The following is a 26,022-nucleotide window of genomic DNA, read 5'->3' on the forward strand; positions in this document are numbered from 1 at the left end:
AAGCTGCATATACATTTTTGCTTTGTTTCAGTCACTTATCAGTATTTCGATTGTCTGCTGGCAAAATTTGTAGTTTTGTTTGCTTTCAGTAATATTACCTAATTAATGGTTTTTCTTTCTGCTTAGTATTTTCAACAAAGGAGTAGAAGGTATTAATCCTTTCACACAATGTTTTCAATATATGAAAAACTCTTCTTTGCGTACATTGTTAAATTCAATACGCTCATCAACTATTCAATTTCAATCAAGGCATCCACTAGCTATTACACAAAATTGGAAAAAAATGCTTTCTTTCTACAAAGTTTATAGGAGTAATTTCTTCTTTTACATGTGATCCTTCATGAATCGACTATTTTGCTTTCCGTTAAAAAAAAAAAAGAAGTACTGTTGCTTTAGTGGATGCTTCTGAGTAGCTGACCATTCATACATTTATTGATGTCAGCGTTTCGTTGAATAAGTTTACATTAGACTGGAACAGTGAAGGTTCCGGGTTCAATTCTAAGTTAAGGCATAACAAATTTTCTTCTTTTTCTTAATACAAAAATTGATCAACTTTGAATCATTTGAATGAAATTGCAAATATTTTAATATTGTCTTTTTCATGAGTTTTTTAATATCTTTGTAATTCATGACTAAATTATGTAGGAGAGAAATAAAATTTAAGGGATGCATGATACATGTTGAAAATGAGAGAAAAAATATCATACTACTACTACTACTACTACTACTACTACTACTACTATTAATAAAAAATCCTATAGTGTAACAAATTTAATATTTTCTTTCTTTTTTACATAATGCAAACATTATTCACTACATGTACATTGAAAAAATAAATTATCATTCTGTTTTATTGGTCATCCATCTAATAGTTACTTATTTGTATGATGAAAAACAATCATTCTGTTTTTTAATTGTTCACCTGTCACTTTCCGTAGCTATTATATAAAGAACTGTTGTCTCATTTTACTTTGGTTAAAGTTCACAAAAATCAAGCCCCTCACCCTTCTTGGAGTTAACATTTGAATTCTATATGAGATACATAGATGTTCCAATTTTCCATTAAAGTTCTTAATTTCTCAGAAACAAAGTAAGTAAAGAAGTTAAGAACATACTTTTCCTCTCCCCAATTGACCATTTAAATATGTTATAGTATATCTTTCTTTTTGGCCTCTTGGCCTTCCCAGATTCCAGGACAAGAATTTATCGAGTCTGTTGGAGTATCCAGCTTCATGTTGCTACTTGAGGTTACATTATTTGGAGAAGATATATATTCCTCCTAAAAGATAGTGTGGTTAGCGATACCGAGGAGATCTTATTTGTGCTGTGAATACTATGTGATTTTGAATATTTTGTCAGAGTTTATTTGTAGGGAGAAGTATTCTCATGCCAGGTTGTCCTGACAAATTCCTGTATAGAGAGACCTTACACATTTGCGGATAGTGTCTAATAAGCATTAAAGTTTCTCTCAAGTTATCTGTGTGTATGTATGACCAGCTAAAATCAAAAGCTACAAGACAAACTGCCATAATATTGGTATTGTCTTGACCGGCGTTGTCCTGGATAAATAAAATCTAAAGTTTAGGAAAAATATTCATTCACTGAAGGTCCACTGTGCCGAATTTCATCAGGGGGAGGCCTTTTTTCAGTGCTATTATGTACTAATTTAAATGATGATTCTACCAAGAATTTATTATATAAAGAAGAGTTGTGTGTGTGTGTGTCTTTTCAGCAAGAGGGGAATGATCTGGATGAAGAAGAAAGAGAGGCTTATAGAGAGAGAGAGAGAGAGAGAGAGAGAGAGAATAAAATGGGAGAAAGTAAAGAGAAAGAGAAATAGAAGTTTTAATAGAAATATAATAGCACTGTTAGTCTTATATATAAAGGAATTTTACTTCAGTTCAAACAGCAAATAATTGAATAGTTCAAAGTTGGACCTATGAGTTAATTAAGTATGAGTTTTATTAGTATAAAGATATTTGTCCAATCAGTTTCATTACTTTCTTAATAAAACTCAGAAACTACATAGGCAAAATTGTCATTTTCTATTTAAATTGATATAAATCATTTTTATTCAATAAGTACAACTTCATCTTTTTTTTATCTTGTAAAATGTCATGAAACCAAGTGAACCTTTCTAGTGTTTAAACCTTTATGATAGGAATTTCATTCAAGAGTCACTCTTTTATAGGAATGAAAAGCAAATGGATTATTTCCTTTTAAAACCTTTTTGCTGAAATCACTTAAAACACTTGTTGAAAACAACAGAAGTTCTTAACATCTACCATTACAATGTATACTTGAGATAATGAGAGAAAGTCTAAATTACTTCTGGTAAACTAACCATCTGTCCCCCTCCTCTCCTTTTTATCTCCTTCTCTCTCGGGTCTTATTCACAATGCCTCTTTTGCTTGACAATATTCTACTCTCTTTCAATAATTGAATTAAAAATAGTTCTACAACTTGTTGTAAAACTATTAATTTACTTGTATGGATGTTATTGACAAGAAGCACATTTTTAATGCTAGAAATATTTTTGTGGTTGGTTCAACTCATACATTTTATCTGACATTGTTGGCTTACAATTTGAATAATTTAATCTAAACTATGTACAAATTACAAAATAGATATATAGCAGTGTGGGGTGCTAAACCCCAGAAGTGTATCAACTTTCAAGCATATCTTTCCAAGCAACAGAATTATTGTAACATATCGTTTTTATTCTTAAAACTAAGTTAGCATCATATTCGGCTTAATATCTTTTATGGTGGCATGTGCTTCTAAACAATCTGTAGTCTAAAATTTAATTTTAAAAAATGAATACAAACCAGTAGCGAGAAGCGAACCCGAGAGCTTTCAGTTGTAGATCAGGAATCTGCCAATGGGTTACATCCATCCTGCCCACAGCGATGGTTGGGTTTCTCCTAACAGCTATAGAAAACAGGCCGATAGGTCATTCGATGTCAGTTGAGGATGATTGCTCGGGATCGTGTTCTATCAATTCGATGGTGTTGCTTGAGATTGTGTTCTGTTAATTTGACAGTGTCTCTTTGGCAGACATGAGTTCTGTCAGATGTGTGTTGGATTTTCATAATACAAACATATTTAACCACAAGCTATTTCGGCAGAGAACAGATCATGGAATCCGGGATGCTGAGATTGGGCAAAGATACCACCTTTTAGTGGAGAAGGTGATGTAGTAAGGTGGCTAAAATAGGTAAAATTGGTAGCTAAGTTTTATTCCACTTCTTCTATATGGAGATGTGCTCGCCCTCTATCTTGAGATGAGTAATGAAGAACAAGAAAATACAGAACAGATAGAAATGAGACTGGTGGCCGCATTCACTGAAGAGCCTTTTGAAACCTATGAAAAGCTACAAATCATTGGAAAGGTTAATCAGTTTATGCTTACGCCAGTGCAATCAAAAGATTGGTTGGACTAGCAGAATACCTAGGGATCATACAATTAAACTTGCTTTTATAACAGGACTTTCAGACGATGTATCTATTGCACTACAACAGCTAACTCATGTAGAGAGAATGGACATCAGCAAACTGATACCAACTACACGGCTTTTAGTCAACAAAAGAGTTTGAGAGATTGCAGCGAGTGCACAAAGTAATATGCTGTGAAAAAAGGCTAAAAAAGAATCAAGCCTTCAGTGGTTTAGATGTCGAGGACCACACCTGAAGAAAGATTGCACAGAGATACCTAGAGCCAGAGTAACGTGCTACAATTGTAGAAAGTTTGGCCACTTGCTAGGTATTGTCCTCAGATTCAGCGAAATGGGCAAGGAGGAGCTTCTGTGCCACAAGCTACCCCGATTACAGAATGAGGGTGCAATGCAGGCTTCTTCCTATAATAGAAGTGGTGGTGGATGATTCAGTAATGACTGCACTTGTTGATACTTAGTGCACCACCACTTTAATCAACTCCAAACTTATGAGTGGATATGGTAGGAGTGGCACAATGAAAGCAGTGGATGGGGGGGGGCATAGAATGTAAAGGAAACAGGCAAATGGAGATAAAAGTATGTGGAGTATGAGTAAAAGTATGGGTGATCTTGATGAATCACATCATTGATGGGATCGACGTCATAATTGGAATGGACGTAATCAATGAGACGTGAGGTGTAACTATAAAGAAAGCTGAGGTAAAGTTTGGAAATGTACATTGTGCCGTTGCTGCCCATCAGCTGAATGTTTGCAAAATCGAGGATAAAGACTTTGAAACAAATTCCGATGGAGAGAAATGGACAGTAAGATGGAAAGGGAAAGCCTCTAGTGTTACAGAATAGAGTGCAGTAGTATAGGAATTCTTTGGAAAGTGAGAAAAATTTAGAATTTGAGAAAGAGGTAAAAATATTAATATCGAACAGTATTCTTTTATCATGGAAGGGAGAAAGAAAAGGTGTGTTACCATTGATGGCAGTGTTTCAGGCCACAAAAGGGAAAGTCAGGCCAGTGTTACACTTTCATGACTTGAATCGTTTTGTGGTGTGTCATAGAGGAAGCGACATAATAGATGTGTGTGATAAAAAGATGAGAAAATGGAGACGGTTGGTAAGAGGAACCACCATTGTGAACCCTAAGTCTGCTTACCTGCAGCTACATGTGGCGAAGGAACTGTGACAGTACTAGCTGGTCTGTTATAAAGGAAAAACATATTGCCTAACACAGTTAGGATTCGGACTTAATGTTGCACCAAAGATTATGGCAGCCATTTTAAAAACGGCATTAAAGAAAGGAAGTAAAATGAAAGAGGCCACCGATTCATACATCGATGATATAATGGTGAATGTAACAAAGATATCAACAAAAGAAGTTGTGCAACATTTGAAAGAATTTGGGCTAGCAGCTAAATTGCCAGAATCCGTGGATGGAGAAGCGACTCTGGGCCTTAAGCTTATGAAAAATAGGATGGGAACACTGATGTTCAGGAGAGGCAACGAGATCCCAAAGGGGACGAGAAATTAGTAGGTGGGAATAATTTTCTATTTGTGGGAGATTGTTGGGACACTATCCAATTGTTGGATGGCTGCGATTTGCATGCAGTTATGTGAAAAGAAGAGCAAGTGGAGTAGACTGGGAGGGAAAAGTTGATTGCAAAATCGTCAGAGTTATGCAGGAGATTCTAGCTGAGGTAAAAAAAAAAGAAAAAAAAAGAGGATCCTGTTATTGGAACTTGGCACATACCTGAACCGAGCATAGGAGTGGTAGAGTGTGATGCGAGCACTATTGCAACAGGTGTGGTCGTGGAGATTGGCAGTATGGTGGCGGAAGATGCAACGTGATTGAGAAAAAATGATGATTTATAATCATATTAACATGACTGAATTAGATGCTGTTCTAAAGGGCATCAATTTAGCTATAAAATGAGAGATCTCGAAATAAGAACTGATTCAGCCACTGTACTCAGTTGGGTGAACTCTACAGTGGGAAAAGTGGAAGAACACGAACAAAAGGCGCTTGAGAAATGATTGTAAAGTGGAGATTAGAGATGCTTAGAGAGTTAATATTTGCATTTGAACTGCGAATAAAAGCAGTGTTTGTGCCTTCAGAGAAAAACAAGGCAGATGTGCTAACATGGATAAAGAAACGGTGGTTAGTTGAGAAAGAAGACGCCCAATATGCTGTCTAGGAATTGGTGAACTAGAAGAGTTGCATGGCATACACCACATGGGAGTAGAAAGAACATTATATTTGGGAAGAAATTCAGAAGGTAGTTAAGAACTATGTTCAGTGTCAATCGATCGATCCCACTCCAAATATACATAATCCTGGGAAAATTGAGTTTCAAAGAATTGAACATGATTAGCTATTGACAAAACAGTCATAGAGGAGCATACTTGTCAATAATTGTGGACCAAATAGACTGGCGATATGGAGGGAGTTACATACGGAATCTGCATCTGCAGCCGAATTAAAAAACGTGATACTTGAACAAGGTCCAGTAAGGAAGGTAATAATGGATAATGGCACTGCTTTTCACTCCAAAATCTTCCAGGCTATGCTTAAAAAATGGAAGATAAAAAATTGTTAAAGGGCAGCCCATAGACCTGGAGGAAATGGAATAGTGGAGTGACATCATCAGACAGTGAAAGCAATAGCTGAGAGAAGGATATCACCTGAAGAAGCCACATTCTGGTACAATATGGCCCCTAAGGTCGGACAGAGAGAGGACACAGTGCCACATACATCAATTTTTAATTATGAATGGAGGCACCCAAGAGATATGTCCCCAGAAATTGATGAGCAAGGACCAGCCAGAATCCAAATAGGAGAAGAGTTTTGGGTGGAACCTCCTAATGCACAATGCATGATGCAATGATGGGAGAAGAGGGATGATTACAAGAGTACACTCCCCTTGCAACTTGAGTGTCGATGAAATGCCACAACATATTTTAGACTTAAGGAACGTGATCCAGGTAGATAATGAGGATGTCGGTCTTGAGCCAGAGAGTAATAAACGTAAAGACTGTAAAGAGAACGGAATGTGCCTATCTAGGCACGGGATTATATAATGTGAAATGATCTTTAATGATCATGAAACAGTGGTGAGGAGCGAACCCGATACCTTTCGGTTGCAGATTGAGAGTATACTCGTGGGCTACATCCATCCTACCCACAGTGACGGTTGGGTTTCGCCCGACAGCTATAGAAAACAAGCTGATGGGTCATTCGATGGCCTCTCTGGCCTAGTCTTTCCTAGTCCTTATTTATTCCTCTTTCTCTCAAATCCATCCTTATCACTTTCTTGCATATTTTACTTAGCCTTCCCCTTTAAACTGACCCTATTATCTCAACTGTTCTACATTTACTAACTCTTGAGAGCTCTGAACTTTGTAGATTTAATCTTCATCTGAGGTTATCAGATCTAAGTCCCTCTTTATTAATCACATTACACATCAATTGTATTCATTCTTATATCATTCCTTTTCATACTCAATCCTCATTGACCATGTTTCACTTCCATACATCATAATACTGTATAGACACACATGATATCCCTGCTTGGATGGCATTCTTGAACTCCATTCACTTCTAACTTCACATTGTTACCTGCTCCACCCTGTGCTCTGATGATATTACCAAGGTAACAAAACTTCTGGGGAACTTCGATAACCTCGTCATCCAAATATACTTTCCTCACATCTGAGTTCTCACTATTTTAGACTTCTTGCAAACTGGTTATCATTTCTCACCTCACCAGTGCACTTCTTGTATACCTAATAATTATAATTCTTTAAATATTATTTATTGAAAATTTTAACAATTGAAATTTTTTAAAAGAATTTATATTTTCTTTCTTCTTACCATTAAAATAAATGTCAACTAAATATGACAAATCTCATTTCTTTTAAACTTATTTAAAATTGTAACAAAACATTTAAATTTAAAAATAAAGTAAGTTTTTAAAGCTATTTAAGCTGATGGGATGACAAAATTCGATTTTTAAACAATTCACTTTTAAATGGATAAAATCACAATTTTTTTAGTTTAGTGACATTAGTTAATTTTCAATTATTTTTTGAATTGCATTTCATATTTTCAGAATTGGACGATGTCGCTTAAAAAAAAAAGTATAACATATTATCAACGTGAATAAGCATACCATTATTATTATGATATCGATATTATTATTATTATAATACTACCATTATTCTAATATCATCATTATTATAATACCATCATTATTTTTATAATATCATTATTATGAAACCATTATTATTATTATATCATTATTATTAGGAGATCATTATTATTATTATTATTATACCGTTATTATTATAATACCAGCAGAACCTGTGGAAATTCCACAATTGTATGTTGCTATGACGCATTCTATGAACGTTGGGTGCGAATGTTGATCCCACCATATAATTGTATAACCTTTATTTAAAGTGAAACTTATTAAAGAATATATCTGATTGATGTAGTTTCGGAATAGATCTGGTTATGGAAGTCTATCACCAAAACTCTTGTACGAGTTGGTGACTTATTATGGACGTCTGGCATGAACACAAACCCCCACAATATTTATTCTACTATATTTGGATAAAACAGATCCTACACTCTGATCCGTGCCCAAAGGCCAAGAAAGTGTATTTTAGTTTAAATTTTGCATTCGACGAAACAGTATCATCAAATGAAATTTTAGCATTGCATCTTTGGGAATTTGATGATCCCATCTTTTAAAAAGGAGAGAGTGATAATGTATGTACAAACATAAAATTACCCTAACGTGTTATCATGTAGATGAACATGAGTGTATTTTAATTTGAATTTCATGCTCGACATAACGTCATCAGATGAATTTTTTTAATTACTAATTTTGCATCTTCAATGATAAGGCAATTTCATTTTTGAAAAATTGTGTGTTGGGTGATAACGTACGTACAAACACGAACTTACTTTAGAATATGAAGTGGGCTAGAAAGAACTAATATTTTAAATATTTGTTTAATGTTTCACCATGAAAAGTTTACGCTTTTGACATTTCATTCTTTTATCTTTATGCATGAAAATATCTATTCAATAATCAAACAATTTTTAAAAGGAATAAAATGGCGAATCATCATAAGAATGTCGATCATTACATAAATTTTGCTTCTCTCGATCAGAACTGAATGTATAAAGTATTAACACAAGAAATTTTATTTGGGAGAATTATAAATAAAAACCGTCTACATGTTGAGATGTAATCCATTTTTGGAATTTCTTATATTTTTACCTCATTTTATCTCCCAGACGAATTTCCTACTATTTTGGTAATTTTTCTAGCAGACAATTGATTTCCAATTGAAGGTATTATGACTGAATTCTAAACTCTATGGGGATTATCCAATTTCCAGACGGGAGTAATTAAAAATACAGATTGGTAAATAAACGGCTTAATATATTGATTGTTTACAAAGTAAGGTTTGAGTGGATGCTAAAGATATCGAACTATTGAATGTTGCAGATTAAATTAATAATAGACATTGCATTTTTTTTGTCTCTGGCATTTTTAATTAAGCTGTTTTTATTATTTTAATTAAACTTGTTTTATTATTTTTTATGAAACTTATTTTTATTGTTTTTAATTAAACGTTTTTTATTATTTTTAAATGAAACTTTTATTATTTTTTTTATTAAACTTTTCCATTATTTTTTAAATTAAACTTTTTTATTATCTTTTAACAAACATTTTATTTTTAATTAAACTTTTTTATTTATTTCTTTTTCATTATTTTTTAAATTATACTTTTTCATTATTTTTCAAAACTTTATTACATTTTTAATTAAACATTTTTTCATTACCTATTTTATTCTTTTTATTAAACTTTTTATTATTTTATTAAACTTTTTTGTTTATTTTTTATTAAACTTTTAAAATTGTTTTTAATCAAACATTTTTTAATTTAAATTCTTTCAATTTTTTTTACATATATATATTAAGAACCTTTCCCTTTCTTTTTACTAAGAGAAACTTGGGAACGGAAATGATATATGCCCAGTTTTGAACAGAAGAGCAATGAGACAAAAAAATGTCTGTATAACATGTATTAAATAAATAGTATTTTGTACTGACGAGAACACCAAAAATCAAATAACTATATGTATTCATCTCTCTAGCCCATAGTATTACCTTTGTTTTTTTACTTCTCATAATATTATTCATTTTTTTAGGAGAGGGGGGCTCAAATACGTGCACAGTATTGATTGTGTGTAAGTACAGTGAGATGTATTGAAATAATGTTCAGTAAATTTATACTCTTTGAAACTCTGAGGCACACCTGGCGTTTCCTGGGAATTAATGTACTTCTGCTCCAAGCCCTGAACTCCATATTACCATTTCTATTTTTAATTTCTATAATTATTCTAGACAATCTGGAAATCACTCCTGCTCAGGTGCATGCTATCATAAATCTTGACACTTCAAAAGCATGTGGACCCGATCTCATGCTGGCTGTGCTATTAAAAAAGTGCTCCGCTGGAGTAGCTCCAGTTCTCTCCAAACTCTACACAAAATGCCTTAATGAACTGCTGGAAAACTGCTTCTGTGGTACCAGTTTTCAAGAATTCTGGCAAAAGAACTCACCCAGTAAATTATTGCCCCATTAGCCTCCTCCTACTTTTCTCCAAAATATTTGAGTCCATAATTAACCAATCTCTAGTCCATCACCTTACAGATGCTAAACTTCTGACTGACCAAAAATATGGATTTAGGCAAGCCCGTTCCACAGCAGATATCCTAACTGTAATCTCTGAACGTATATACCATTCACTGGACAAAGCGGGGAAGGGTAGAGCAGTAGCTCTAGATATATTTAAGGCTTTTGACACGGTATGGCATGAGGGTCTCCTCAGGAAAATCAGATCATACGGTATCACTGGAAGAATACTTCACATAATTAAATCCTTCTTAGATAAGAGAAAAATCCAGGTTGTCCTCAACGATCATACATCTAAACAATATGATATAAATGCGGGAGTGCCTCAAGGGTCTATCCTTGGACCTCTATTATTCCTAATATTCATAAAATTGCCTCTGAGATGGGGTTATATGCTGATGACACCACACTCTATAACAGGCACGAAAACAAATGAACACATATATAAAGAAATGGCAGAAACACTAGAGGATGACCTCCAATCTGTAGTGGAATGGGGGAAAAATGGATGGTCACATTCAATGCACCCAAGACTAAACTTGTTTCCTTCAATAATTACAAGAAACCTTCTCTACCACCAATAGCAATGGTCAAAGACTCTTTATCTGAAAGTACATACTTTAAACTCCTTGGCCTAACGTTCACAGGAAACATGAGTTGGAACAATTACATTGAAAGCATTGCCAGGACCGCTGCAAGAAGGTAAGCTCTCTCTACCGTGCTAGAAAACTACTAACACCCGAAAGTATCCTGTACCGCTTTAAGGCCACCATTCGCCCATGTATGGAGTATTGTTGTCATATTTGGGCTGGTGCATCTGCTACTAGTCTCTCGCTCCTAGACAAGGCTCAAAAGAGTCGCCAATCTGATAGGTCCTGAACTGTCATCTAAGCTTCAGCCTCTGTTCCATCGACGAAATGTTGCACCCCTCTGCCTGTTCTACAAGTATTTTAATGGTGAATGCTTTGACGAACTGCAAGCACTTGTACCCCCACGACGTAAACACCCTCGACAAACCCGACAGGCAGCTAAATCCCACTCCCACACAGTAGAGATCCTTAGAGGTAAAAGAGCTTTCTACTCCAGTAGTTTCTTCCCCAAACCTTCTGGACTTTGGACTTCCATTTCAGGTCCCTGCTTCCCCAACTGTACTGACATACAGAAGTTCAAGTGTAACGTGAACAGACATCTTGCTGCCCAACTCCCTACATAGTACCCCAGTAGTTGTTGCCCCTGATAGTACACCAAAGTTGCAATGTGCCTTGTTTGGGGTGAAAATGTAATTAAAAAAAAAAATTTCCAAGTTATAAAATAAAGTAAAACTTTGTATTTGCTTTTTATGAGTGTCTAACTCACAGTTTTTAGAATAAATATGTTTGGGGAGGTGGAGAGGGGGGTAAATTCCTTGGAGTTTGTGAACAACCAAACAGACAGAAATTACCATTATATTGAGAGAGAGAGAGAGATGAAAATATATGCCAATTAAGCTATATCCCCACAAGAAATCGTCAGGCTAGAACACACACATAGACACACACATATATATTTATGTGTGTGTCTGCATATGTATACATGTAATTTATTTCTTCATTTTATTTACAACTAGCGGGGGGTATCCGGCATTGCCCGGGTGTTTGTAGGTGTGTGTGTGTTAAAAAAAAAAAACATTAAAAGGAAAAAAAAAAGTTTTAATAGGAAGGTGGGATTGAACCCCGAAGCCTTGATGCAAAGGTGGAAACTAAAGGGAAAAACAGCCAACCACCTAACCACCTTAAACACGAGGGTAGATGAATTGAGAAGCGTGTAAAATTAAGAGTTAAAAAAAGTCCAAGAGATTTGATTGGCAGGTGGCCGCTTTTACAATTACGTGGTAGTTTTTTTATTTACTGCGGGACTGATTTTGGCATTTGTTTACTTTGTTTCAATGCAGGGCACTTTTGGCTTCCCCCAGATGATGGGGTGGAAACCAGCTCCCAATTTAAAGGGGATCAAAGCTGCTTTCTTTTGGATGTTCCTGGCGATTCGGCTGCGAACGATGCATAGCTTTGAATCAGATTCGCTTTTATTATATGGAAAAGCTGAATCCACACGGGCCGATAATTTCAACATTTCAAATACTGAATGAAATGTAGGAGTTTACTACTTTATGAAATGATGTAGCTAATATATGACGTGAGTTGTGTTAGTGGCCAATTTTTGTGGGAAAAAAATGACATTAATGTGGATGTTTCCACTATCCCCGTCCTGGCAAAGAAAAGAAATGAAACTCTATTTATGCCCCCCCCCCCCGGCAATTGCAAGAACTGTGGAAAACAAATAAAAGAAAGGGTAGAGGGGGAATCAAGGAACTCCTGCATAATTAAATTAAATGATTTTTTTGATATAACGTTGAATGATTTTTTAAATATCTAAATATTAATATTTATTTGAATATATAAATATAACTTCAAATGATTTTTTGGTGCTAATGCAGAGAGGGATCTGCGCTATTTTTTAAATCGTATTTCCCTGTTTATGGTTTTTTTATTCAATTGTAAGGTTAAAGTACAGAATAGGTACAAAACATTCTTTCCTCTCCATGTTAAGAATGGCTTTTTAAATAATAACGTTATTATTTCAGGACTCTCTGCATGAGTACTATTTTTTGAATATATAAATATAACATTAAATGATTTTATAATATATAAACATTAAATGATTTGTTTAATATATAAATATAATGTTAAATGATCTTGTCAAAATGGAGGTACTCCTGCCTAATTTGACCCGAATTCTAGTCAAGCATGGATCGGGCGAGACCGGCAATCATCAGTGTCAGCCGAGTAGTGTCGGCGCAGATGCAGACTACTAGGAAAAAAAGAAACACATCTGCAAAAGTACTAATGCAAATAATCCAAAAAAAAAAAGAAAAAAATCCAAAAAAGCTACCGTGTAAAATGGAAATATGTTTATTTCATTTTAGTGTTGAATTTTTAAAAGATTTATCAACAATAAAAGCTTTTGTATGTCGTCTGCTTCCATTTAGATCTGGTTTTTGTAAATGTGATAATGACACTCTCTGAAATTCCAAATAAGAAAATAAAATAAATAATGAATAATCAGAAAATAAGAAGTCACCCCTCCTTAATATCACCTTATAAATTACTGTAAACATAACAGAAGAAAAAAGAAAACAAATCATATATAAAGTGGAGTAATCGTTTCCACATTGGAAGAACGCTCGCGGCTGAGACCGATGTTTGCCATTATCGGCTGATCCATGCGTGACTGGAAATCACGGGGAGTCGGGTCAATTTCAAAGAAAAAGAATAAAAGTCCACTTACTTTAATATTGGATGCATATAAAACTCTGTTTACCTGAATGTTGGCTGCTAAGTGTTTATCGATGAGGCTATGGTGGAAAAGAAAAGAACGTGGCATGAATAGAGTTGGGTACGAAAGTAAAAGATGTAGACTGTGCGAGTTAGAGTTTTTTGTATAACTCGGACTTAAAGGTTAGTTCGTTTCGTTTGACACAATGTTGTAAAAAAAAAAAACTAAAAAAAAAAAAAAAGAAGAAGCAAAAAATGGTCTAAGCAACCCTTCGAATCGCTAAGAAAAGAAAACAAATAAAAATAAAATAAAAGAAATGGCATAAGTAACCCTTAGAGTAGCTGCAATCCGACGGGAAAATGCCAGTCCCATTTTTTTTTAAGTAACTACGAACTTAAACCGGTGTTTCTTCCTAATGTCCCTTGTGGACGTATCCGCACCATTGTTAAATGGTCGCAGGGGGAGGATGAATGTAATAGAGGGAAAAGATTTTACCACTTCCATTGATTGTAACTGATTTTGGCTGTGAACTCTCAGCAGATAAAATATAGGGATCTAAGATTATCGAGGAAGTGGACAGGTAATATGCCGATAACACACCTCAGATATTGTGATGCAGCTTGCAAATAGCACACTTGCATAAAATGTCTTGAGTTTTAATCCTATTAAGGTCAAACTCGGAGGGGAAAAAATGAGTTCATTTTATATATATAGAAGATAGAAGAAGATAGATAGATAGAATAGATACGTTCTTTCAGGAATTCAATTCAAAAGAGCATTTTTACTTTAATGCTAGTTTTGTTTGTGATACTTTTTGAACAACTTGAATTATTTATACCAAAGAGCATTTTTACCTTTTTGCAATATTTTTTTATATATAATGGAGGTATGTTTCCTCAAAGTTGTGAGATCCTATTTATAAACATTGCTGATAGGAATTGACGAATCAAATTAATTCATTTTCTGCTATCAGCCAATCAAAAACCAGAATTGCTCCATAAAATTTAAATCTTTTTAGTATTCCAGCACATAATTTTTTCATGTCAACGAAAGAAGGATCTTTTGTTCTTTGGCTGCAAAATTATAAAGTTCAGAACCTATACAGAACAGCTGCCCACTAAGAATTCTTCATCTCCAGGACTTGTATAGAATAACTACTCATCGGAAACTCTTCTGAAATTAAACATTCAAGAGGTTATGGGCCCAGTAGTACCTTCACTTTGATGGCTCAGAATCAAAATTTGAATTGTGGCAAAATAAATTTTTAGGATATTTATGAATCCATAAGTTACACAAGGTAATTTAGGCACAACCTAAAACAGAAACGACCCTAAGTTTATTGAAAAGAATGCAACTGCCTTTGCAGAATTAATACAGTGCTTAGATGAGTGATAATGTGAGAAGCCTTGAACGATGGCTGCAAAGCTATGAACATATTAAGAAAGCATTATTTATTGAAAGGAAAACCCAAAATTATCTCTTCATATACCGAACTGACATCTCTAAAACGTAAAGAAGCCGAGATGATTACAGATTACAAGGGCCGAAACAACAGTGAATTCATTAAGTTATTAGTGACACTGTTAATCTCCATGGTCTTTAAAAGGTTGGTGAGTGATTTTAAGCCATTTACCACCGTGGTAACTCAGGAAAAACAACCCCATGACTCAATTCAAAGTAGCACTTAGAAGTTATGAGGAAACTGAGAAAATGATTACAGAAAAAAAAAAAAAACGAATTTACAAATATAAAATTTAAAAATACCCACTTAAAAACACCAAAATTAAATTATACCTTTACACCGAATAAAAACCACAACTTTCCAAAAACAATTTTTGTCCTAAGAAAAGGAATAATTGCTATAATTGTGGGCGACCCAATTACAAGAATTTCAAAGGGGACTCCATTAAAAATTTGGAGAGCTCCGTTAGTGAACCTACATTTTTATTTTTATGTATGTTTGACGCTTCAACAAACAGTAATGACTTTCTTGTTGATTGTGGTGCAATGGCTCATGTGATTACGAGGGAATCGGATTTTATCAGTTTTGATCCCAACCTCAATCCCTCAGAGTCATTTTGTAAAGCTAGCCAACGGCAGTTGAGTAAAAGATATTGTTTTAAAGAGAGGTGATGCTAAAATCTCGCTAAGGAACAATAAAAGTTAACTTTATTTCTGTATTCTGGAAAATGCTCTTCTAATCACAAAATTTAAACAAAATATATTTTCTATACAAGCCGTCATTAAACAAGTTGCAAATATAAGCTTTAGCCCCAATAAATCATAACTGGTGTACCCGAATGGAACTGTATTCGATATTAAAGAAAATGGAAGACTATGTTATTTCAATAGTGTACTGCCATAATTTACAGGCATGGAATAAAATTCTTTGGATTTTCCAGATATCAAAAATTTGCCGAATGTGGTTGATGAAATGAAAATAAAAACTTTAAAAAACTTGACAAATCCTGACATTTGTACACAAGGGAAAATAGCAAAGTCCCAAAACAAGATGCCAGACAAGACCACAAAAATCCTTTCACTGGTACATTGTGATTTGAACATTCCCATGGAACCGATGGACAGAGAAAACTTCAGATATGCATTAAATTTTGTTGATAATTCTGGTTTAATAATGGTCTACTTCTTAAAGAATAAATCTGATACCTTGCTAGTAACTAAAAGATATTTAGTTTACATGGCCCCTAAAGTGCAGTAAAGTGTATTTACTTTGACAATGGTAGAGAATTCACTATTAAAGACTTTGAACTTTTATTAATTAACCATCGTATCGAATATTAAAAATCGACCCTAATTCACCTCACCAAAACGGAACTGCTGAAAAATCATGGTGGACACTTTTTAAAATAGCGAGATGTCTACTCATTGAATCAAAACTCCCCAAAAACCTCTGGATGTATGCACTTATGGCAACTGGTCCTTACGCAACTGGTCCTTTAACAAAAAAACTATTTAAAACCCCATATGAAGCTTTCTGCGGTAGAAAACCAAATTTAAGCAGATTTGGCTCAACTTGCTTTTCATTTATAGATAAGAAAAGCAAATTAAATATCAAGATCGGTCGCAGTATATTCCTTGGGTATGATAAAAACAGCCCAGCCTACTTAGTATTTTTTCCAGAGAAAAAGAAAATAAAAAGAATCTGATATGTAAAATTTACGGGCATGTTTTATTTCAAAGACGTAAATCCATCATATGAAGAGAATAAATTAATTTTTTCTCAAATTCATAAAACAAATGACGACAATGAAGTCGCTGTTAACGAAGACAAGAGTATTAATAATAATGACAGCGATGATGATGATGATTAAAATTCATCAAAACCCAAAAAGAAGTAGAAAACGACCCAATATTTTTGTGGTCGATCATTTGGAAGATTATCAAGTCGACTATTGCTATTCCATGGATAATATCCCAAATAGCTTAAAACAAAGCACTTAATTCAGAAACTTGTCAGCAATGGAAAATAGCAATGAAAAACGAAATAGATGCTTTAACAGAAAATAATATTCGGTAGAGACTCTCCCAAAGCATAAACATGTCATTTCTGTAGAATCAAGAATGCGCTTACCTTCCCTCTCCACCATTATGGACCATTTAACTAATTTCAACACATTTATTCAGTAGCAATTAGTTGTATGCTAATTGCCATTGGACCAGCCTACAATTAGTCAGGGATGGTGGATTGTTCTATTTTGAGGTGCTTGATTGGCTAAATATGCCAGGAGGGGCAGGTGCCACTCTACAAATGCCAGCTGCTCTGGCATTCAGAGGTTTTACTGTTCTAGACTTCTGCCAGGAACTACACTCTGTCGATTATCGCATCCATTCAGCATAACATCTTCATTGGATTAGCTGGCTCACCCTAGCAATATTCTACATGGCGCTAAGAACAGGATTCGAACCTGTGCGAGCATTGCCCATTGGATTTTGAATCAAAAGCCAGACATAACCCAATCCCGGTGCCTTACCATTTGAAAGAACAGGTCAAGCAAAACCTCTGGAACGACGTGAGGAGGGGTATCATTGCTCCAGTGCCCGTCGGCACACCAACTGACTGGTGCAGTACCATGGTGATCACTGTGAAAAAAAATGGCAAGCCGAGACGAACCATCGACTATCAGTACCTTAACACACAGTGCAAACGGGAAACACATCATACCGAATCACCCTTTCGATTGGCATCGCAGGTACCGCCAAAGAAAAAAAAAACGGTATTGGATGCCGTTGATGGATATCACTTAATACTGTTGGACAAAGAATCTCAGCCACTGACAACTTTCATCACGGAATGGGGGAGGTTCATGGATCTCCGAACCCCCCAGGGGTATCTAGCATCTGAAGATGCCTACACACATAGATTTGATGAAATAATTGAGAATATCCCTGGCAAAATAAAGATCATCGACGACACTCTACTTTACGACTCGGATATCAAGGAATCATTCCTACACACATTCGATTTCTTGCTACATTGTGCAAAGAAGGGAATCGTCTTGAACAAAGACAAGTTTCAATTTTGCCAAGACGTTGTGCAATTTGGCAGCCTCCAAATTACACCCTCCGGGATAACCCCCCTCGGAACCAATATTAGACGCAATATCCAACTTCCCAGTACCAAAAAATATCACTGACGCAAGATCCTGGTCTGGGCATACTCGCTAGGACCAGTAATGCTACCATTCTGCGATCTTGTGAAAAAGGACTCACATTTCACGTGGAACCAGGACCTTGAGAATGCATTCAAGCAGTCGAAACAAGCCATTGTCGACCTTGTTCGTAAGGATGTCGCAACATTTGACAAGAATCGAACCACTTGCCTCACCCTTGATTGGAGCAAAAAAGGAATGGGCTTCCTGCTCCTTCAGAAACACTGTTCGTGTACCATGGAAAAGGCCCCCGTGTGCTGCCCAGAAGGTTGGCACCTGGTATTCGCTGGTAGCAGATTTTGCACTGACGCAGAGCGCAGGTACGCGCCGATAGAAGGCGAAGCAGCAGCAATCACATGGGCGTTAGAAAAATGCTGTGTGTTTGTTATGGGTTGCCCTAATCTCATAGTGGTGACGGATCACGAGCCACTGAAGGGCCTGTTTGGTGATAGAGATCTAAGCAAGATTCAGAACCCCCGACTGTTTAGATTGAAGGAAAAAACCCTGAGATACCACTTCAACATACAACATTGTCCTGGGAAATGGCATAGGGGGCCCGACGCTTTCTCCCGTAACCCAACGGCCGTGATGAACGCCCTCCTTGACGTATTTCCCTTCCAGCCTTCCAAATCAGACACTGCAGAATCCAAGAACCTCAATAGCATAGTTGAATCTACTGCTCTCATATCAACATTTGGGTACAATGACAACGTAGCGATCACATCACCAGGCACCATCAAGGCAGCAGGACGTCATGACCCACAGTACCAAAAGTTGATAAGTACGGTGCAGCAAGGTTTTCCTGAAACACAAACTCTCACTTCACCCAAAGTCCGTGAGTACTGGGAAGTACGGCACCACCTCAGCACCCATGATGACCTGGTGCTCTTAGACAGAAGAATAGTCGTTCCAAAAGGTGAACGAGGAGATATACTGCGCTGCCTGCATGCATCAGGGCATAACTGGAATGAAAGTCCGAGCAAACGAATCCATATATTGGCCTGGAATGAATGCCTCCATCCGCAATACCAGGGAGAACTGCATGACTTGTACAAGGATTGCACCGAGCCAGCCCTGGGAACCAATTACATTGATACAGTCCCCAGAGTGGCCGTTCCAGCAGATTGTCATGGATCTGTTCCACGTTGGTGACCACAGATACCTTGCTTGCGCTGACATATTAACTGGCTGGCTCATCTTGTATCACCTAAGCCAAGGGCAGGCAACCGCCTCTCGGCTCATCTCAATGTGTCGGGAGATATTTCAAGCATATGGTTCCCCAGAACTCAGCAGTGATGGTGGCCCGCCGTTCACATCCCTCCCATTCAAGCAGTTTCTAGAGAAATGATCTGTAAAGCACAGGTTATCATCTGTGGCCTATCCACAATCCAGTGGTCGAGCGGAGCTAGCTGTCAAAGCAGCCCAGAGGGTTGTAGATGGCAACACAGGACCACAAGGGTCCTTAGATAACGACAAGGCTGCCAGGGCCATCCTACAATACAGAAATATCCCTATACAGGGTATCGGCCTATCCCCAGCACAGCTTCTGCTCCACAGGCAACTTCGAGACTACCTCCCCTCTCACCCGACCTTTTACAAGCCACATCCGGAATGGATCGCCGCAGCCCGAAAGCGCAAGATAACCCTGTCTCGGCGCAACACGTGGCTCATAGAGATGTATAACCGTACGGCCCATTCTCTCCGCCCACTACAAAGTGGGGACTTGGTCGTAATACAAAGAAACAACGGTCTCTGGGACATCACTGGTCGGGTGATTGAAGCCCTCCCCAATCGGCAGTACTGTATCAGAGTTGATGGCTCTGGTAGAATCACCTTGCGGAATCGGCGGTTCCTCAGAAAACTTGAGACTCCCACATCTCCAAAGCCCATCCCAAGCATGCTACCAGGGGCCCCACCTCACATACCCCGAGTGACAGAGACAAACAGCCCTGTCGTACCAGACCCTCAATTTGACTTTCGGACACAGCAACCCGGCGGGAACATCACTCCAGAAGAAGTACCTGAACCTCCTAGACCAATGCCAGCCAAGTCGGCGCGGGCACTTGCGAGGCTATATCCACATAATCAACCTGGCCATGAGGAGCTCATTCCTCCTCGGAGGTCGTTACCCCCACGTGATGGGGGAGGGGAGATGTAGAATCAAGAATGCGCTTACCTTCCCTCTCCACCATTATGGACCATTTAACTAATGTCAACATATTTATTCAGTAGCAATTAGTGGTATGCTAATTGCCATTGGACCAGCCTACAATTAGTCAGGAATGGTGGATTGTTCTATTTTGAGGCGCCTAATTGGCTAAATATGCCAGGAGGAGCAGGTGCCACTCTACAAATGCCAGCTGCTCTGGCATTCAGGGGTTTTACTGTTCTAGACTTCTGCCAGGAACTACACTCTGTCGATTATCGCATCGATTCAGCACAACATCTTCATTGGATTAGCTGGCTCACCCTAGCAATATTCTACAATTTCTTCAAGATGGATCTTTACAAAAAAGATAACAGCGTCAGGTGTTGAACAGTACAAAGCTAAATTTGTTGCTAAAGGATACTCTCAGATTTACGGTATAGAATATTTTTCTATGTTTTCATCGACTACAAACCTAACGACAATCAGAATTTTATTGCAAATCGCATCGCAATACAACCTTAACAAATGGACGTAAAAAAATGCTTATTTAAATGCCACAATAGACTGAAATTTATATTACCCCTCCAGAGAGATCATTATGAAAAATAAAATTTGCTTGTGGAGGCTTAACAAATCACTGTACAGTTTGAGAATGAGCAGTCAATGTTGAAATACAGTATTTCATGATTATATGATTGAACAACAATTCAATCCATGCCCAGTGAAACCCCTCTTTGTATACCCAAAACAAAGATAATAAAACTAAAATTCGTATTTTAGTTTTATGGGTCGATGACATTTTAATCACATCAAATTGTGACATAATGTTAACTGACGTGAAGAACAAATTAAATAAAAAATTAAAAATGACCAATTTTGGCAAGATATCATGGTTTCTGGGCATACAATTTACTCTTGAAAAAAGAATTATTAAAATGAATCAATCGAGGTACATTGATAAAAGCCTATTAAAGTTTGGAATGCAAGAATGCAAGAAACGCTCTACACCAGTCGAAAATGATATCAATAAAAATACAGACACAGAATCTGAAACAATTGATGATAAACTATACCGAGATATAATAGGAAGCCTTATACACTTAATGACTGCTATGAGACCAGACATATGTTACACAATAACAAAATTATCACAAAAATTATCAAGACCAACAATGAAGGATTTAAACAGAGCTAAACAAATCCATTGTTATTTAAGAGGAATTAAGGTACAGCATTTAGTATTTAGAAAATCAACAAGTTCCCTAAAATTAGAAGAGTTTTCAGATTGAAATTGGGGAAACGATGAAGATCGAAAAAGTGTATCTATCAAAAAAATGGACCTATTATTTTATGGAAATCTAAAAAATCAATAGATTGTATCTCTCTTTACGTGTGAGGCAGAATTCATTGCACTCACACATACTGTGCAAGAAGCACTATATTTAAAAGCTATTCTAAAAACTTTTAACACCAGAATTAACTAAAACTCCTATAGTAATTGTGATAATCAAGTCAGCATAGTCTTAGCGCAGAACCCAGTAATTCACCAAATATCTAAACATATAGATATTAAATATCATTTCATAAGAAATGAAATAAAAAAGGAATCCATTATTATAAATTAGATAGCATCAGAACAAAATATCGCCGATAAATTCACAAAACCAGTGACAAAAATAAAATTGAAACGTTTTGCCTCTAAACTTGTCAGAATTTGACTTTAAATAACTTTTCACAAGCCCAGATATATAAAAATTGTTCTGAGCAAGATGTTAAACTGCAACCATTTTGTTTGTATTAAGACTTTAACATAAAATAAATACTTTTACTGAAATAAAAAAATCACTTTTTGAAAACATTTTCTTTGTATTTTTTTTTACAAATACTTTTTACACGATTATTTTAAAGTGCACATAAATTAAAATTGACTTTTTTTTTACTTTAATTTGTGCACGATACTTTCTTTCTAATTTACAGAAATTTTCCTATTTTTTTACTTTGTTTTAATTAACAAAAGATGAATTCTTTTTTGTGGATACATATTACATGTGTTTGTGTGTGTGTATATATATATATTAGAACAGGAATGCATTATTAAAATTTAAAAATGACTTCTTTTTTCACATGCTCACTTTTTCAAGGTAAAAATAAAAATCAATTTCTTTTATTTATCTTTTTTTACACACATATTTTTCTTTGATATTTGAACAAAATTAAAAAATGGCTTCCTTTTTTTTTTTTCCATGCTCAAATTTTAAGATCCAAATGACTAATGTTTTTATTTTACATATATATATTTTTGAAGAAAATTAAAAATGAACCCAAAGGACTTCCCCATTGTATAAAAAATGGGGGGGGGCATACTTTTTTATATATAATGAGGGTACGCTCCCTAAAATTTGGGAGATTCTATTTATAAACGATGCTGAAAGGAACTGGCAGATCAAATTAATTCATTTTTTTCTATTAGCCAATCAGAAACCAGAATTGCTCCATAAAAATTAAATCTTTTAACGTTCCAGCACATAAATTTTTCATGTCAACATGAGCAGGATCTTTTGCTCTTTTGCTGGAAAATTATAAAGTTCAGAACCTGTACAGAACAGCTGCCCACTAAGAATTCTTCATCTCAAGGGCTTGTATAGAATAACTACTCATCAAAATCTGTTTTGAAATTGAACATGGCTTCCAATTCAAGATACCTTAATGCTAGTTCAAAATAATTTCCTTTCACCAACCTAATGTCTCCAGATGGGGATAAGCATATATATCATTTTTAAAATATGAATGAAAGCCACTAGAGTCAAAGTGAATAAAGAAAGGAATATCATTAATGAAAAAATGGTGAATCAAATTGACAGGAGAAGTTGGAGCCGAAGAGATTAACTGATCAGATGGTCCTCCCAGTTTTGACTAGACATATTATTTGATATGTGTAGAATGAGTAATATTGGAAAATCTCCAAAAGTGAAGTTACTCTTCGAGGCAAACAAGTCACAAATAAAGTTAAAATCAATGACAGTTTTCATATATTTTCCGCAGCTTGGAAAACCTTCAAATATTGTTTGTTAATCAGATGCCACCTACGCTTGCTTGCCGAATGGATCATCACACAATGTTTTTTCCTTTGTGGCAAGATGAACAGAATGCTTCTTATATGCGGGTCATTAAAAAAGAAGAAAAAAATGACTTTATAATAAAAAGACACTCTTAAGCTAAATGAAGCAGCTGATGTTGGCATATTGAACTGAAAGCTGCTATGCTACAAGAGATAATCAGAATAACTAGATTGACTGAAGTGCTTTGTAAAACGGACAATGAGTATCTAGTATAGACTTTAAAATTGCCAAATCTTGTGAGCAACCGGCATCTGAGAGTTGATGTGGCCAGATGGTGAAGAATGAAATTCAAACTGAATGGATCAGAGGGTTGAGAACAGAAAGCAAGAATTCTGAGAAACTTGTTGCAATGAGGACTTGTTTTACTTTTGTTATTTTATTTTTGTTTCAGTTTTTATGGAAGTGTAATCTTTGCTTTTGTTATTTTATTTTTGTTTTAGTTTTTATGGAAGTGTAATCTTTGCTTTTGTTATTTTATTTTTGTTTTAGTTTTTATGGAAGTGTAGTCTTTGCAAGAAGAGAACAACACAGTTATCTCCCTTATTAAGATATAAAAGTTCTGTTCATTTGCGATATGTTCTTAGAGTGAGCTTCCTTGCGTGTTGTTGTTGATCATTGACTGGGAACACAAAGGTGGTGATTTGGGCAAACGCACGTCTGTCTATAATTGAATTTATATGATGAGTAAACTAACAATATGTGTACAATCCACCATTTTGTTGCTTATAAATTTATCAATCCATGCAAGTTGATCCAAGTAAAGTTTACATCAATATGGTAAAATGTGTTATATACAAGAGAGGGAAAAATTACATAAGAATTGATTTTGTTTTCTGTCTTTGCCTTTTTATGTTTGTATATCTTCTCGTATGCATTTGAATTTTTAATTCATGAAAACCCAAAATAAATGTTGATGAGGTCATAAGTCAAGTCAATTTTTTAAAATAGATGAATTTATAATCTTACATTGCCTTAACCGGCAAAGCTAAATTTCCAATTCAATTTTGATATTTTTATACTGATGTTTCTGTTTTTACTTTTTTACTTGCTTTTTGCTTTATTGAAGGATGAAATTTAGGCTACTAATAATATTAGTAAGCAGAAGAACTTTGCGGTGGTGGTGGTGGCGCTGATATTATTGTTAGTCATCTTAGAATTGGACTTGTGGTTGTGGATCTGTAAGTGAGCGTCTTGTTCATATGAGTTATATTGTTTTAGTTAGCGATGAGTATGGTAACGTAGTGCTTTCAGGAACCGTACTGCTGCTGCTGTTATATTACTATCTGTTAGAATGATGGCGGTGTTGGTTCCATGGTTCCTTGTAAGTAGAGAGGTTTCTTATCATGACAAGTTTGTTTTCGAAATGGAGACTGTGAAAAATGAGAAAATCCTTAGTTAATTGAAAATACGAAACAATGTTTCTTTCTCTATCAGTTCCAAAGCAAAAAATATACAAAACAAAAACCCAACAAAATTCAGAATTCTGTCAATTTAATTTTAACTTTCTATTTGATTTCAAAACAGATTTCTTTTTTTTTTTTTTTTTACATTCAATTTAGTCGTATAGACAAAAGCAAGGTGCCCGATTATCCAACTGTAGGGGGAATACATATAGAAATTTGCAAGAACAAGTTCTAGCACATCTTTCTCGTTTTTATCTGAGGCAACACCATGTCCATTCCACAATGTCTAAGTCTCAATGAACTTTACCTTCAAAAACACGTAAATAAGGCATGGAATTGAAGTACACTTTCAGAAAAATTTATGTGATTAAAATTATGTTCAAGAACACACTGGAATTACCCGGCAAAATTCTGTATAATTTGTTTTATTTGCAAATAATGTTTTCATTAATAAAGTTGTCACTTGCAGTTTTTATTACTTTTTATCTTTTCAAATAATAAAGTTCTCAAACATAAAACCTTCTACTAAAACTCTGAGGAAAATTAAATGTGACCATCTTTTTCATAAAATGACAACAATGTTTAATTTTAAGTTAGAACATATTTACTTTCTACCATCGTTATTCAATAACTATATACATGTATAAAGAGAAGCTAATCTGGTTCTTGAAGCTTGTCATCAAAAGCTTCTATCCTACAATATCCATATTTCATTCTGAAGAACCAATTTTTCTTGAACCCTGTTCTTTTGCTGTAAAAATGTATTTTGCTTTAGTTTCTTCAAAAATTACCTGGAATATTGTCAAACTGGAGCCATTTTTTATTATCCCTCTTCACAATATCAATGACACACCGGTTCTTGTTAGATCTCTGAAGTTAAGCAACATTGAGTCTAGTCAGTACCAGATAGATGACTCTTTGGGAATACTAGGCACTGTCTGTGAGAAGACATTGACACCTTGCAAGAACTGCAAAACAACCATACATAGTTATCTCATCTGACCGAAATATACATGTGACTGGGGACGGTTTGTGAATTTAATATTCCCTTGACACTTCCCCCTTCAGAGGAAACCAGTTCAAGCCGCCTAGGTTACCCACCTACATCCCCTTTACACCATCAACTGCTTACATCTATATACAATTTCACTTATATAGATAAGTGAAATTGTCTGTGTGTGTGTGTGTCTGTGTGTGTACATATCCTTACCA

The 26,022-nt window shown here is 35.5% G+C and overlaps 2 protein-coding genes across 6 annotated transcripts in view; both read left to right on the forward strand.

Annotated features, from left to right (window-relative positions):
* LOC145259166 (uncharacterized) overlaps positions 1–26,022 on the forward strand; it is a 621,516-nt gene that overhangs the window by 335,840 nt on the left and 259,654 nt on the right. The window lies entirely within an intron of this gene.
* Positions 18,164–19,291, forward strand: LOC145259225 (uncharacterized). The gene has a single exon (XM_080117065.1). It carries the CDS (start codon positions 18,164–18,166, stop codon positions 19,289–19,291), a length of 1,128 nt encoding a protein of 375 aa, XP_079973191.1.

The sequence above is a fragment of the Euprymna scolopes genome, chromosome 34, assembly GCF_053919585.1.
Source record: "Euprymna scolopes isolate OS-2025 chromosome 34, ASM5391958v1, whole genome shotgun sequence".
NCBI classification, from domain to species: domain Eukaryota; kingdom Metazoa; phylum Mollusca; class Cephalopoda; order Sepiida; family Sepiolidae; genus Euprymna; species Euprymna scolopes.

Excerpts from the sequence above, each read along its gene's own strand:
- LOC145259225 (XM_080117065.1), top strand. The coding sequence starts at position 18,164 with ATGCTACCATTCTGCGATCTTGTGAAAAAGGACTCACATTTCACGTGG.